The sequence below is a fragment of the Lycorma delicatula genome, chromosome 6, assembly GCF_047948215.1.
Source record: "Lycorma delicatula isolate Av1 chromosome 6, ASM4794821v1, whole genome shotgun sequence".
In the NCBI taxonomy this organism is placed as follows: domain Eukaryota; kingdom Metazoa; phylum Arthropoda; class Insecta; order Hemiptera; family Fulgoridae; genus Lycorma; species Lycorma delicatula.
Genome location: NC_134460.1, coordinates 104,459,370 through 104,473,178, shown reverse-complemented (window position 1 = coordinate 104,473,178; position 13,809 = coordinate 104,459,370). Strand labels below are relative to the sequence as shown.

Here is a 13,809-nt window from a genome sequence, read left to right as displayed (position 1 = left end):
GTACCAATGCATCCCAGATAAATTAACTAGATTGCAAGCTTAGAATTACAAATTCCACAACCAACCATGTGAAAAACTTTGTAGATACAGTTGAAAATGATTACAATTAATAAAATTACAATTAATTAACCTTATTAATTACAATTAATAAAATATTTGTCTTATGATTTTCATATGAGCAAACAAAAATGTGTGACAAAGAAGATGGTTTTTTCATTGCCAAAATTTGGTGATGAATAAAAATTTCACATTGTGAAAAGGTCAGTAGACACAATGTGTGAATTTAGAGAATAAAAAACCCTAGATAAACTGTGTAACTTACACATGATATGATTCATCTAAAGTGAGTGGGGATTATGAATTCCCAAGAAAATGTGTCCTGAGAACTATTTAGAATTGTTTAATTTACACAGAAAATAACAATAACATACTCATAAAGCATAATTTCTAAATTATCTTTGTTCAATAATATCTATTCTTAAAATAGTTTTTGAAAAGAAAATATTAATATTTAATCATAATTCAAAATTAATTCTCGAATACATTATGAAATATTCTTGAAATATTGCTATCATTATGAGAACATAACTTGAAATTCAGTCTATAAATTTATGAGGGATTCAACTTACCTGCTTGACCAAAATAGGCAGCAATATGAAGAGCTGTAACTCCTAATTTCTTACTGGATATCCTTAGTGATTGTGTTGTTCTCATAACTTCTAATACTGGACCGTGCCCATTTTGAGCAGCTAAATGGATGGCAGTAAATCCAGCCTAAAGAAACCAATTAATTATTTAATGTATTTAAAAACAAAATTTTCATTCATGTGCAAAAATTCTGATATAATACTGCACATTTAAAATATCATGAGAGAAAATTTTGATAAGTAGCTTCCACCTAATATAGTGGACTGTTTATAAAATTGCATATGCCGGGATTTAAAGCTAACAAAATCATCTACTTCTACAACTCTGGCTCAGAAATGAAATAGCAGCAGTTATCTTAAGAGATCTATGATTTCCCTTAATAAAAACTGTATGAAATAACATTATAAAATTTTTCTTCTTGCTTAGTATAATTGTAACTATTATACTGAAATTGTAACTTGCTATCAATTATTCTTATTTAATGTTAATGAAAGCCTTTTGAACAATTGTTCAGACTGTTATTTATATGTTATTGATAATAAACATAAACTTCACAACGCTCAAGAGAGTTTAAATGCATAAAGCATATAAAAATTTAATATTTAATACTGAAACCGAATCAGGAAAACATTTATAAAATGAAGAAAACGTTTTAAAGCTGATAAAAAAGTTTACAACTATTCACTGTAACTAGAAACAACCAGTGACAGTTTAATGTGTGATAGTGGATTATCCAAAACACCTAACATAAATCACAGTTTGCCAATAATTCTGGATAAACAAAAAGCATTCCTATTCTAAGAATTGTTTTTATCTATAACAACTTTTAACAGAGGCAAAAGATTTAATTCTGCAAATAAAATTTACTTTGAGGACATAATGCTCCAAAATAAATAACAAATAACACTTGTTCTTTCCCTAATTCCTCTTTCATTCTATTGTTTTATGTTGAACAACTTTAAAAAAGCTCGAGTACTTAATGCAGAAACAAATATTTAATCCAGAGTAATTTTTATTCTTAGTAAAAATTAAAAATAATGAACAACTAAGCTATATCTCACCTTATTTTCATCAGAACAGGATGCACCAGCTCTGACCAGTACTTTAACTACATCAGCATGACCACCTTCAGCAGCTAACTGAAGAGGCGTAGCTTCTGTTACACGATTTCTGGCTGATATTACTCCAGATCTATCAAATTTCATTAATTCTTCTATTACTCGAACTGATCCTTGCATTGCTGCAATATGTGCACAAGTATTGCCATCCTGTTAAAAAAATAATAAATAATAATAATAACCTATTACTTTGCAAGTAGATAATAACTATTATTTCCATGCCATTGAATTTTTTTTTATTATTTAAGAAATTAAAAGACTCTTTGTAACAGACTGAGTTATACTGTTGGCATGATTTATTAATCGATTAAGATGAACTACTCTTAAGTTGTACATAGTCTACAGAAATAGCAAACCAGAATGAAATACTATCATCAACTAAAAAGATTGATATACAAATTATGTATCATTGTATATGTGTGGTGGAATATTATATTAAGGGTAATATGATTAGCATATTTAGTAATTTTCTTTTTTGTTGTTCATTGTATCTGAAATTTAGAGGAAATGAAGAGGTATGGACTCATCTAATAGATACTGTGATATACTTATTATGTAGCAATCGTAGCAATCAGACAGGTAGCAGAGTCTTAAGAGTACTGATTATAGTAAGGATCATGGTAAAGACTTGCTCAAGCTTTGCATTTTCATCATGGATCTAGGATGCTAAGGAAAAAGAAAGAGCAGCTACCAGAAAATAAAAACTCATATAAAGAACAGTCACTTGTGATACCTGAAAGAGAACAGCCTTACCCATCCTTTACAATTATTTGACAATTGGAAGTAACCAACAAAACTGTTAACTGTTTAGTCACACCACTTCCAAAGAAATTTGATTGATAAAGAAATTTTTCATTTTAAGTTAGAGCTCCTCTATTTTGAGAATTAGCAAAAGAGATTTACTGGAAACTATAAAATTGTTAGTACTTTCAACTATAAAAATGCCTGTAAAGTCACACATATAATTTACAAATATCACTACTTTAAACTGGATTTCATCACCTACATTGCTATTATTCCTCACACATTATTCACTGTTACTTCCTCCAGAGGTGAAGGACATCCTCAGTGATTGGTGTCCCAGTGGGTTATGCTGTACATCCTAAATGAACCATGACAAGTTCCAGTATTATGAATACATTCCTAGGATACAAAAGTGTCTGATTCAGGTGACATCCCAGGAATATATGTACAAGATAAATAAAGGACAACCAAATTAGAACAATTTGGGTTATGATATTTATAGTCCTTAGGAAAGAGATTATCTGGGATTTGATTAGATTATCCTTAGTGTGCACTAGGGATGTACTGGGAGAATTCCCAGCATACCCTGGGACTATGACATGGCATTTTTACCTCATAGAATATCTGTGAAATTAAATGTTCTATGAAATATGAATGAAGGTTATGTTAAATATGTTAGGTTTTCTAACTAAAGTTGTTGTAGTGCTAATAAATAATTTTAATTGTTACATGAAATGCGTACAATTATTAAAATAAAATCATTAACTAACATGTTTTAATAATTTATTTACTATTTTAATTAGCTACTGATAATGAAAGTACATTTTGTCAGATGAACAACAAATCTAGAACAAGAAAAAATAATTACAAGAATGTAGCCTTGCACAATTAAGATAAACTTGGGTACAATACAAGAGTGACAGCTGCTGTTAGTTGTTAGGCTTAGCAGGAATGCCCACAATGGTTCCTTAATAATAGGGATATGCCAGGTGAATCCAAAACGTAGATTTCAATTCAAATCATCTAGTTAAATAATAATGTCCAAATCCCTTACGAAAAAGTAATTTCTTTTAATTTAGGAGTAAAAGATTTTATCTATTAATTTGTAAAACTATCATTTTATCTCACATATGAATAAATTGCTGGGCAATGTAGAATATTAACATTCATAATTTTCTTGTTGTTATCTTATATAAAAAAAATTTTGAATCTTCTCCAGTTATTTTATTTTTTCTGGGATTTGTAACCTGATGCCTGATATTCTATTTATCTTGGAAGAATGTAGGGTGCTAGTGGAAAGTACTATTCACCTCAAAATACTCAACTTATACATGAGATAACACATGACAATCAGGATCTTGCCAATCCTGAGATATACGTTGGATATACAAGATTAAGATGAGTAAGAAATACAAGATGAGTTTTGGAACTCCCACATGCATCATATGATGTACTGGTTAGATGAATAGAGTTTAATGAAATTCGAAAAAAATATCTTTAAATTGGAACTGGTCTTACAACCTTTGATTATAAAAAACAGCATTTTTAATAAAAAAATAATAACATCCAATATGAGACATGGATTTGTAAACAAAATTGATAAGATACAGGTAAAAAGGTCTTCGCGTAATACACATCACCACTTAATGATGTGAGAATGTAATAATTGAGCGTATTCTATTTGCTTTTTAGAGGCTTAGAAAATAAACAATTATGTTAAAAATAAAATAGATTACCTTTGTAAATGCCATTACAAGAGATGGATGCTGTTGTAAAAAAAGTTTAGCTACTTCTGAATAATTGTTCTGTGCAGCAGCATGAATAGGTTTTTGACCTTGATCATCAGTAGCATCTATATTAGCACCCATTTCAAGAAGCAACTTACATACTTCCAACTGTCCTGCACCTGCTGCTAAATGTAATGGTGTTTGTTTCCTTAAGGTAAGTACATCTATCACAGCATTATGGTCTTGAACAAGAAATCTGTAATAAAGTATCATACACATAGATAAAATTAAAATCAATCTTTTTTTTTATTTATACAATGCAAAATTTTTGGATAAACTAAAAAGAGAAGTTTTATAATTTACAAAATCTTACAAAATTCTATCTGTATTATTAGCAAAGCTTCACTCCTCATGGTATGTGCTCCAACAGGTAGCATACATATCTGTTGTGAATCACTCATTTACAAAATTCAGAATTTTTTAAATCATCAAATTATTGTATCAAAGAAAATATTTTATAATATTCTTTCCATATATGTATGACTTCTACAAAAAGAAATTACTGATAATTTGTCATAATCAACCAAATTGAAGGAAGTGATGCACATTTACAAATATGTTAAAAATTTGAATAGGGATTCTATTAGTTGAAATCATTTTCCAGTGAAACAGTAATTTGTACAACTGAATATAAATTCTCATTTATGCCTTGTCAAAGTAATTTGGAAATATTTTAAGAATAGATTAATTTTTAGGTATCCTTCATTGGGCTAGAAAAAAAAAATTAGGAAATGAATTAACAAAACTGGATACTTTATAACGTTAAGGACAGAAAAGGCCAGTGTTATAAGTGTACTCTCAAAATATACAAAATAAATCTAATAGAATGTGATATCATAACAGGTTATAAATTTTCATAAAATAAAAATATGAAAAACTTACTTGCAGAGATTGGCATAACCATTCAAAGCAGCAAGATGCAAAGCTGTTCTTCCAACTCTTGATTTGCTGTTAATAAATGCTTTATGAGTAAGTAAAGCATCACATACCTAAACAAGATTCAAAATACAGAACAGAAATGTATTATTATTATTATTAATTAAACAGAAGCATATTAATATATAAATAAAATACTTTCAAAAATTAGTAAAATAAAAATAAAAAATGAAATATCAAATGTACACACACATGTGTGTACATTTGATACACACACACACACACACACACACACACAAAATGGCAAAAATAATTTGCCATTAATGTAAGTAACGATTAAAGATTAACTTATAGATCAATGATTTCATTTACCAGCGTTTTCAACACTATTTAAAAGCAACGAAGTATATTATGTATAAATTTTATGAACAAAATTTACTTTTTCAAAAAAATTAAATGTGATGGAAAATTTTTAGTAAATTTAGTGTGTGCATTAACTATATTTATTAAAATTTATTCAACATTTATAAGAAAAAATCAAAAATAAAAATTACTCCAATTTATTAAATGTTTGTAAGTACCCAAAAAAAATACAAAATTTGAAATAAATTATTATTTATAAAGAACATTTTTCACCAATTCAAACAATAATACAACCATTTTAAAATGGGCAATCATATTTTGATTAAAAAAAATAAGAAAGGCAATAAAAAAATTTTTATTCACAAGAAAAACATCTTCCTTCTTCAGCAAAATGATGAATCAGGTGGAAACTAGATATTCTTTGTAACTGAACCAAATCCAACTTCAGTACACACAGAAAATAGTAACTTAACAACACATGAACATTTATAATAACAATATTTCAATGTTAAAACATAATAATTGACATACCTGTAGATAACCTCTCTCAGCAGCAAGATGTAATGCTGAACGACCTTCATTATCAAATACATCAACCCTAGCATGATTTGATAGTAATGTATTTACCATTTCTGAATGACCTTGATGACAAGCTATTAAGAGTGGAGTCCACCCTGCACTATTTTGTCTATTTAATGCTTTTAATACATCAGTTGCAGACATTCTTGCAAGCATTTCAACTAATACGTCATTATTACCAACAAAGGCACAGTAATGGAATACAGTCTCTTGAGTCTGAAAATAAAATTAAAACAATCATAGTACAGGTGAAATTAAAATTTTAATTAGTCCAAAATCTTACTCATTTTTTCACTTCAAAACAACTCTATGTAATTGACAAGTTATGAAGGCAAACACCACAAAGTATATCTAAATTTGATGACAATCAAATCAGAAAGTCAGAAAAGTAATAGCTAAGATGGTAAGCATCTCAACTAAATGTTTGTACTACATCCTATCCTCTTTAAACATTTAGATAAAAAGAAATTTTGTGCGCAATGGGTGGGATGTTTATCACATTTGACCAAAAAATTGTTTGAATGGATTTTTCATCCCAGAGCTTAGAGAATTTCAAATTAATTCAACCAAATGAACTTTTGTGCGGATATATAACCAATAATGAAACCTTTCTTTCTTTTTTCTGTTTAGCCTCCAGGAATTATTGTTTAGGTATTACTTCAGAGGATGAATGAGGATGATATGTATAAGTGTAAATGAAGTGTAGACTTGCATAGTCTCAGTTTGACCATTCCTAAGATGTGTGGTTAATTGAAACCTAACCACCAAAGGGCACCAGCATCCACGATCTAGCATTCAAATCTGTATAAAAGTAACTGCCTTTACTAGGACATGAACATGACTTTCATATCAGCTGATTTGGGAAGATACATTCACCACTAGACCAACCCAGTGGGTAATAATGAATCCCGGATTCACCATTGCACACCTAAGTCAAGGGAACAGTCAAAATTATGGACAGCAAGAGACAGACCAACACTGAAGAAGGTAAAGTTATAACTCACTGTTGGAAAGTTATAACCATTAGTAGTTTTTGGGAACGCGTAGACATAATTTTTATAACTACTATAAAAAAGGAAAAACAATCACCACCGAGTATAACATATTTTTAGAAACATCTGAACAATAAAATCAAGAAAATCAGACTGCAATTAGCCAGAAAAAAGTGCTGTTTTCAAAACAGGTTGGTTCATACTTTAGCAGTTGAACTGAAGTTCAAATTGCTACTGAATCATCCTGCTGACCAGATTTGGTTTGCTGTAATTTTTATTTATTCCTGAAACCAAAGAAGTTGTCCAGAGGAAAGAAATTTTCTTGTGACATTGAAGTAACCGATGCTGTAAATGGTTATTTTGAAGAGCTGCACAAATCATTCTATGGCTTTCTAACACTAATAGGCTAAATGTGTTGAGCTAAAAGGGGGTATATTGAAAAATAAATATAATTCAATCTGAATGATTGTTTTCTTTGTCATTTACCTTAGACCACTTTCATATTAAGTTTTTAATATAGCTCAAATTAATTGCAAGTAGTAATTCATGATAAAAAAAAATTAAATTTAAAATTGTAATTTGTTACAGTTCTTCAATATTTACAACATAATCACATCAAATTTAAACAATTGGTCTATCATCGGTATGTTCTATATAATATATTACATATCCATCAGAATAAAATATTTATTTTGACAGAGAACAACAAAACCTTTCATATATTCACAAGAGCTTCACAAATTTCACAGAACATAATATATTTAAAAGTTTAATAATTTTATATTACACTGAAACACAAGCAGTAAAATCTGTATATAAAAATAAACTGAAAATTTAATGAAATATTTCTCAATTACATATGTGCACCAGATGAAAACAATCATGATTTACACAAAGACTTGTTAGTAGTTAAAAAAACTGACAAGTTTTTAATGGTTTTGTCAAGATGTAAAAAAGTTATACTGTATTCACAGGAATCATTTATATACATTTATACAGTAATGAAGTAAACTCAATTTATGCCTTTTTATACCCTCAACAAAGTCTTTTTAATAGTTGTCAAAAGCACTAAATCTTAATTTGTTGCCATGTTGAAATGATATATTTATTTCTGTTCTCTGTTGTATTCTCAGGAATTGCATAATAATTATACATATTAAAAAATTTTATTCTTTTAATGGGATAATCAAAAAATATACCTCATTTGTAATGAAATTAATAGTTTCTCAAAAACCCAAATATTCTACACGTTAAATGTTATACTGAGAAAATATTACAAACTACACTTTATATATTGAAAATTTACAGTCTAAAAAAAAATAACAAAAATTAATGTCACACAACACAATGCAGAAGAAATGGAAGCTTGTAAAAAAAATTATAATTAATTCTAATATTATGTAAAGATAGATGACTAATAATATTATTTCAAATGAAGTAGCTTGATTTTTATTTTTAAATTACTTCCTGTGCAATAAGTTTACTTCTAAAATAATACTATTTTATATGATAATAAATAAGATTAGTTATAAAATCAATTAAAGAGACAAAGATACTTACAGATTTCGACTGAATTGAAGTCTCAGCACCATTTTCAAGAAGTAATCTTACAACTTCTTTATCCTCAAGATCGTTAGTTACTTCTTTTTTAGAAATCTTAGCACCATAATGTAAAGCACTTTCTCCATCTTCATTTGTCATATTTATGTAAGTTGTCGCAACTTCTGGACTCTTTTTCTCTTTGACAAAATTTATTAATGTCTTTACAATATTTGATTTGCAACTACCACAAGCTAAATGAAGAGGTGTTTCTCCATTCTGAAAATGAAATCAGCAATGAATTATAATCATTAAAAAATTTAAAAAACATTATTAGTTATATTAGCTGTTTTTCAACAAAGAGTTTTTGTAGGTTTTATTATATAAAAATTTGTTTATTTTTCTTAATCTGAGGTGCTACCCAAATGTTCTCAAAATTAGCCTATAAAATTGAATCAGTTACCTTGAAAATTATTATTTTATGTATAAATTTATCATTATTTTATACCTTTAAAACATGATAAACACCATAATGATGGCCTGCAATCTCACATATTTCAAAGATCGTTTTCCTTTGATTTTGCAAATTGGGTTCAAGCCACTTCTGCTGCATTCTGAGATATATTTTAGGTCAAAGAACAATCAGAATGTTTATCATCATCAACTGAGTGTTTTCCATTTCTTTTAATATCTTGTACTAATTGTGTTGGGCCAAAAGTATGCTTAACAAATGCTTGGGCAAGCATTTGTTTATGTGGATTATTTGTTAAGTTTTAGAAGAAAGAATCAGAATAAATTCGTGTAAGTTTTTAGTTCTTATCACATCATTCACTTACATTTTACTATAGTCACCAATTGAAAGGAACATATCATTACAAAGTCACTGAAAATAAAAAGTAATCCACATAGCATGAGTAATCCACATAGCAGCTGAGTAACAAGATGAGCAGCACACACTATCTAGCACCTACATAATTGTAATATAAACAGTTCACACACCATATATAAACAATGGAAACATTGAAGATAATTGACATTTAAAAAAAAAACGTTTTATATGAAAAATTAAAATTTTAACTAAACAAGAAAATTAAAATTATACAAATTAAAAATACATTAAATAAATAACTAACCTTTGCTTTATAAAGAGGATCACCTCCATCTTCTAATATTAACATTAAAGTTTCTTCATTTCCATATTTAGCAGCAATATGAACAGCAGTCTGGCCATTTTCCATTGTTAAATTAGTACTTGCTCCAGACTTTAATAACATCAAGCCACATCGGTCACCATCTTTTACTCTAGCAGATATATGTAATGGTGTTTCTAACAATTTACCACCTGTAATAATCACAATTCAATAGGTAGAAAAATTATTTTTTCTGATATTAATTTCTTGATTAGTATGATAAAGTTTCCATTCTTTCCTTATTTTGTGTAAATGTTTTACCAAAATACTCTTATCAAATTTCTTTTTTAACTTTTATTTACTTCTTTTTTCCCTGAATTCACCACATATTCTAAATACTTTATGTATTACATACTTTATATATTTACATATTCTAAATACTCTAGGAATATGGAATGTAAATTTTGTAGCATATGAATTTTGTAGCATATCCTGCCTGACCAAGATTCAAACCTGGGTCCTTTGGATGAAAAGCTGAAATGCTAATACGAGGGTTATTTTTTTTCAAGGTCGATCGGTCACGAAATTAAAACCACATCGAAAATAAAAATTTTTTTATTTGTAACAAGTACTTACATAGTTACGCTATTTCTCTACATAGTCGCCACTTCGATTTAGACATTTGTCGTAATATGGTGACAACTTCCCAATACCTTCGTCATAGAACACAGCCACCTGTGTTTTCAGCCATGTTTCTATGCTGGTTTCCAGCTCGATGTCTGTGCCAAAATGTTGTCCTCCTAGTCACTGTTTCATGTGAGGAAAGAAGTGAAAATCAGATGGAGCCAAGTCCGGGCTGTATGGTGGGTGATCAAACACTTCCCAACAAAAACACTGCAGGAGCTTCTTTGTTACAGCTGCAGTGTGCGGCGAGCATTGTCATGGAGAAAGACAATGCCTGATGACAGCATTCCTCTCCGCTTATTTTGAATTGCCCTTCGTAGACGTTGAAGAGTCACGCAGTATGAGGCTGCAGTGATGGTCATGCCATGTTCCATGAATTCCACCAAGAGAACTCCATTCCGGTCCCAGAACACAGTAGCCATACACTTTCTGTTGGAGAAGGTTCGCTTGAACTTCTTTGGTTTACTGGGAGAATGAGAATGTATCCACTTTTTGGATTGTTCTGTTGTTTCTTCAGTTTCAAAATGGAACCATGTCTAGTCCCCTGTGACAATTTTGTTAAAAAACTCTTCTCCTTCATTGTGGTAGCGCTGGGAGGCATCCATTCTCATTGCTTTATGATGGTCGGACAGCATCTTGGGAACCCATGTTACACACAATTTGTGGTACTGAAGTCTTTCAACAATGGTGAAGAGAACTGACCTTGAAATTTCAGGAAATGAATCACTCAATACAGAAATTGTGAACTGACAATTTTCTCGAATTGCCTCATCCACGAGATCATCGGTTGACCCTCACTTCCTTCCCTGACCGCCTGCATCATGAACATCTGTATGTCCGGCTTTAAAGTTCCTGCACCATTGTCGCAATTTGCTGTCACTCATTGAAGTTTTACCGTACACATAACTTATTCGTCAATGAATTTCAGCTGCATTACACCCCTCAGCCTGAAGAAATCGAATTACTGCACGCACTTCACACTTGGCAGGAGATGCTATTGTTGTAGACATCTTTACGTGCTAGCTGCGTGTTCAGAACTAAATGAAGTGACGCGGCGTGATTGAAGGCCATACTAGAGACGGTGCACAACCCATATGCGCAAAGGTTCATGCGATTTTTGTGTGGGTTTTTATTTTGTGACCGAACGGACCTTGAAACCATCATACTTCCCTACAAAGGGTAGGCTTTTTTAATTTAGCTTATTAAAGTAACTTCTTTCACTATACCAATAGTACTAACTAATTTACTATTAGTACTAACTAATAATTTCAAAGATTTTTCATATATTTTTCTCATTATATTCTCTGCGTTGTTCATAGGACTGAATGAAGAATTTGATAACTTATTAATGATTAATAATGAAACTGTTCTGTAGTTATACTGTCACAAACTTATACACATACCCTCCTCTTGCAGATACTTAATAATCTAAAGTTAAATGTTGGCATACTCACTTTTTAATAAGAAAAAATTCCTCAACTTTAATAAGAAAAAATAATATTTGCTAATGTTGCATTAATTATTGTTTTATACTTACAATAACAATAAAGCTCAAAGAAACAAAAAAAAATTTTTTAATTTATATAATATAAAAAACAGTAATTATAGATTTTTGTTTGTACTGTTTTTATAAATACATAAAATATTTATATATAACTTTAGAATTATTCTTAATTTTAGCTCAGACATAAAAATTTTTGATAAAAATTAATTGAAATATCGATTAAAGCAAAATTTTAGTTTATAAGTAAAATAATAAAATTAAGTTAATGTTAAATGTTTTCATCCACTCTGTGACACATCTGCTGAGCTGGTTTCACAACTTTGAAATATTTTTGTCCAAGTTTTAATCATGTTTTAGTCTGGCTGTCATCTCCAATTTCTTGTCAAATAATTTTGAATATTTATTCTGTATTTTTTATTTCAGTTGAACATTATATGTTAAATGTATAAATAAATATTGCAAAAAATTATAATAAATTTTACATTATCTATGTTTCAACCTACCTCTGACATGTACATCAGCACCATATCCTAGTAAAGTTTCAACAACAGCAGGTTTACCTGCTTCAACTGCTATGTGTAACGCAGTATAATTATCCTGAAACACAACACAAAGTATTTTGAAACCATTTTTTTTTCAGATATAAAAAATAATGATATAATTTAATATACATAAATTTAATAAATGAAAAATTATTTTTACAACAAATAATAACAATAAACAAAACAGTATAATAAAATTTTATTTTTAAATTCAAAAAACAATCAAAAAATTAAGAGCAGAAATAAAAAGAACGAAACATCGCTTCATTTATTATAAATATAAATCGATACACTAAAACTAGTCAAATGATCTAAAAACCATTGAATAGACATAAGACTGTTTATTTATACAGGTTTTCTATTTTAACATAACATTTAGGTATATTAAATTGATAAATAGTTAAATATTTTTTAAATATATATATATATTAAATATATTTTTGTAAAGATAAATTTTATAAAAAAAATTTCATATACTCACAAAATAATTGGTATAAAAATAAATTTTAGCATTCCAAAATTATTACATATATATGTAGTAAAATTGTGCCAATTCATTACCCTGGATAATCTTTATATTTTTTTTAAAATTACTAACTTACTGATGAAATAAATGATTAACAATGATCATTAAGAAAATAAATACGGTTGATAGTACCTACATTTTAAAAAGTAATTGGAAAAGTAATCTTAAATAAAGAAACTCAGTTTATACTAACCTTTCTTTCCCTATAAGTACATTGCTTATTAAATTTTTATAGCTTAAATGAGAAATTGGAATTTACACAAAAATAATTTTTTTAAATATGAGTATAGATACTAGTCTTATTTAAAAATTGGTTTTTGGTTGTTGAAAGGTGGGATTAGGAATTTTTCTAATTGAAGAGGGTTGCTTATTTCAATTTTGACTGATTGATATACTTGTTGTTCAGCCACTGGAAAGGAAATAGAGACTCCTAAGTCAGCCCATTGATAGTCCTGTATCAAATTGTGCCAAGGTGCAGACTGATTACTTAGGTCTTGGCATCCTTAGCATGGATTACCTAACAGAGTTGACCTGTACCCACAGAACTAATAATGGGGGAAAAGAGTTCAAAGCCTTATCTTTGAAAAGGATTGAGAGATGAGAAAAGAAGACCTACTCAGCAAGATTCCTTTTTTCAGTGATAAATGTATTATGGCAATAAAAAAATACCAACATGAACAGAAAGTAAATACATTTAAAAAGTAAGAACTAATAAAATATAGTGCTTTTCATTATATTACATTTGAAAAATCTATAAGTTTTTACTTTTAAACTAAA

At 28.9% G+C, this 13,809-nt stretch overlaps 1 protein-coding gene across 1 annotated transcript in view; it reads right to left on the bottom strand.

Moving 5' to 3' along the window:
• The window catches only part of nompC (no mechanoreceptor potential C), a 243,395-nt gene that overhangs the window by 58,889 nt on the left and 170,697 nt on the right, over nucleotides 1–13,809 (bottom strand). Inside the window, exons 10-17 of the mRNA XM_075369639.1 lie at nucleotides 12,468–12,561; nucleotides 9,780–9,988; nucleotides 8,668–8,925; nucleotides 6,068–6,331; nucleotides 5,180–5,286; nucleotides 4,247–4,493; nucleotides 1,710–1,916; nucleotides 630–774 (exon numbers count right to left, since the gene is read on the bottom strand). Of these exons, the coding sequence (XP_075225754.1) occupies nucleotides 630–774; nucleotides 1,710–1,916; nucleotides 4,247–4,493; nucleotides 5,180–5,286; nucleotides 6,068–6,331; nucleotides 8,668–8,925; nucleotides 9,780–9,988; nucleotides 12,468–12,561 (1,531 nt within the window). The remainder of the gene's footprint in view (nucleotides 1–629; nucleotides 775–1,709; nucleotides 1,917–4,246; nucleotides 4,494–5,179; nucleotides 5,287–6,067; nucleotides 6,332–8,667; nucleotides 8,926–9,779; nucleotides 9,989–12,467; nucleotides 12,562–13,809) is intronic.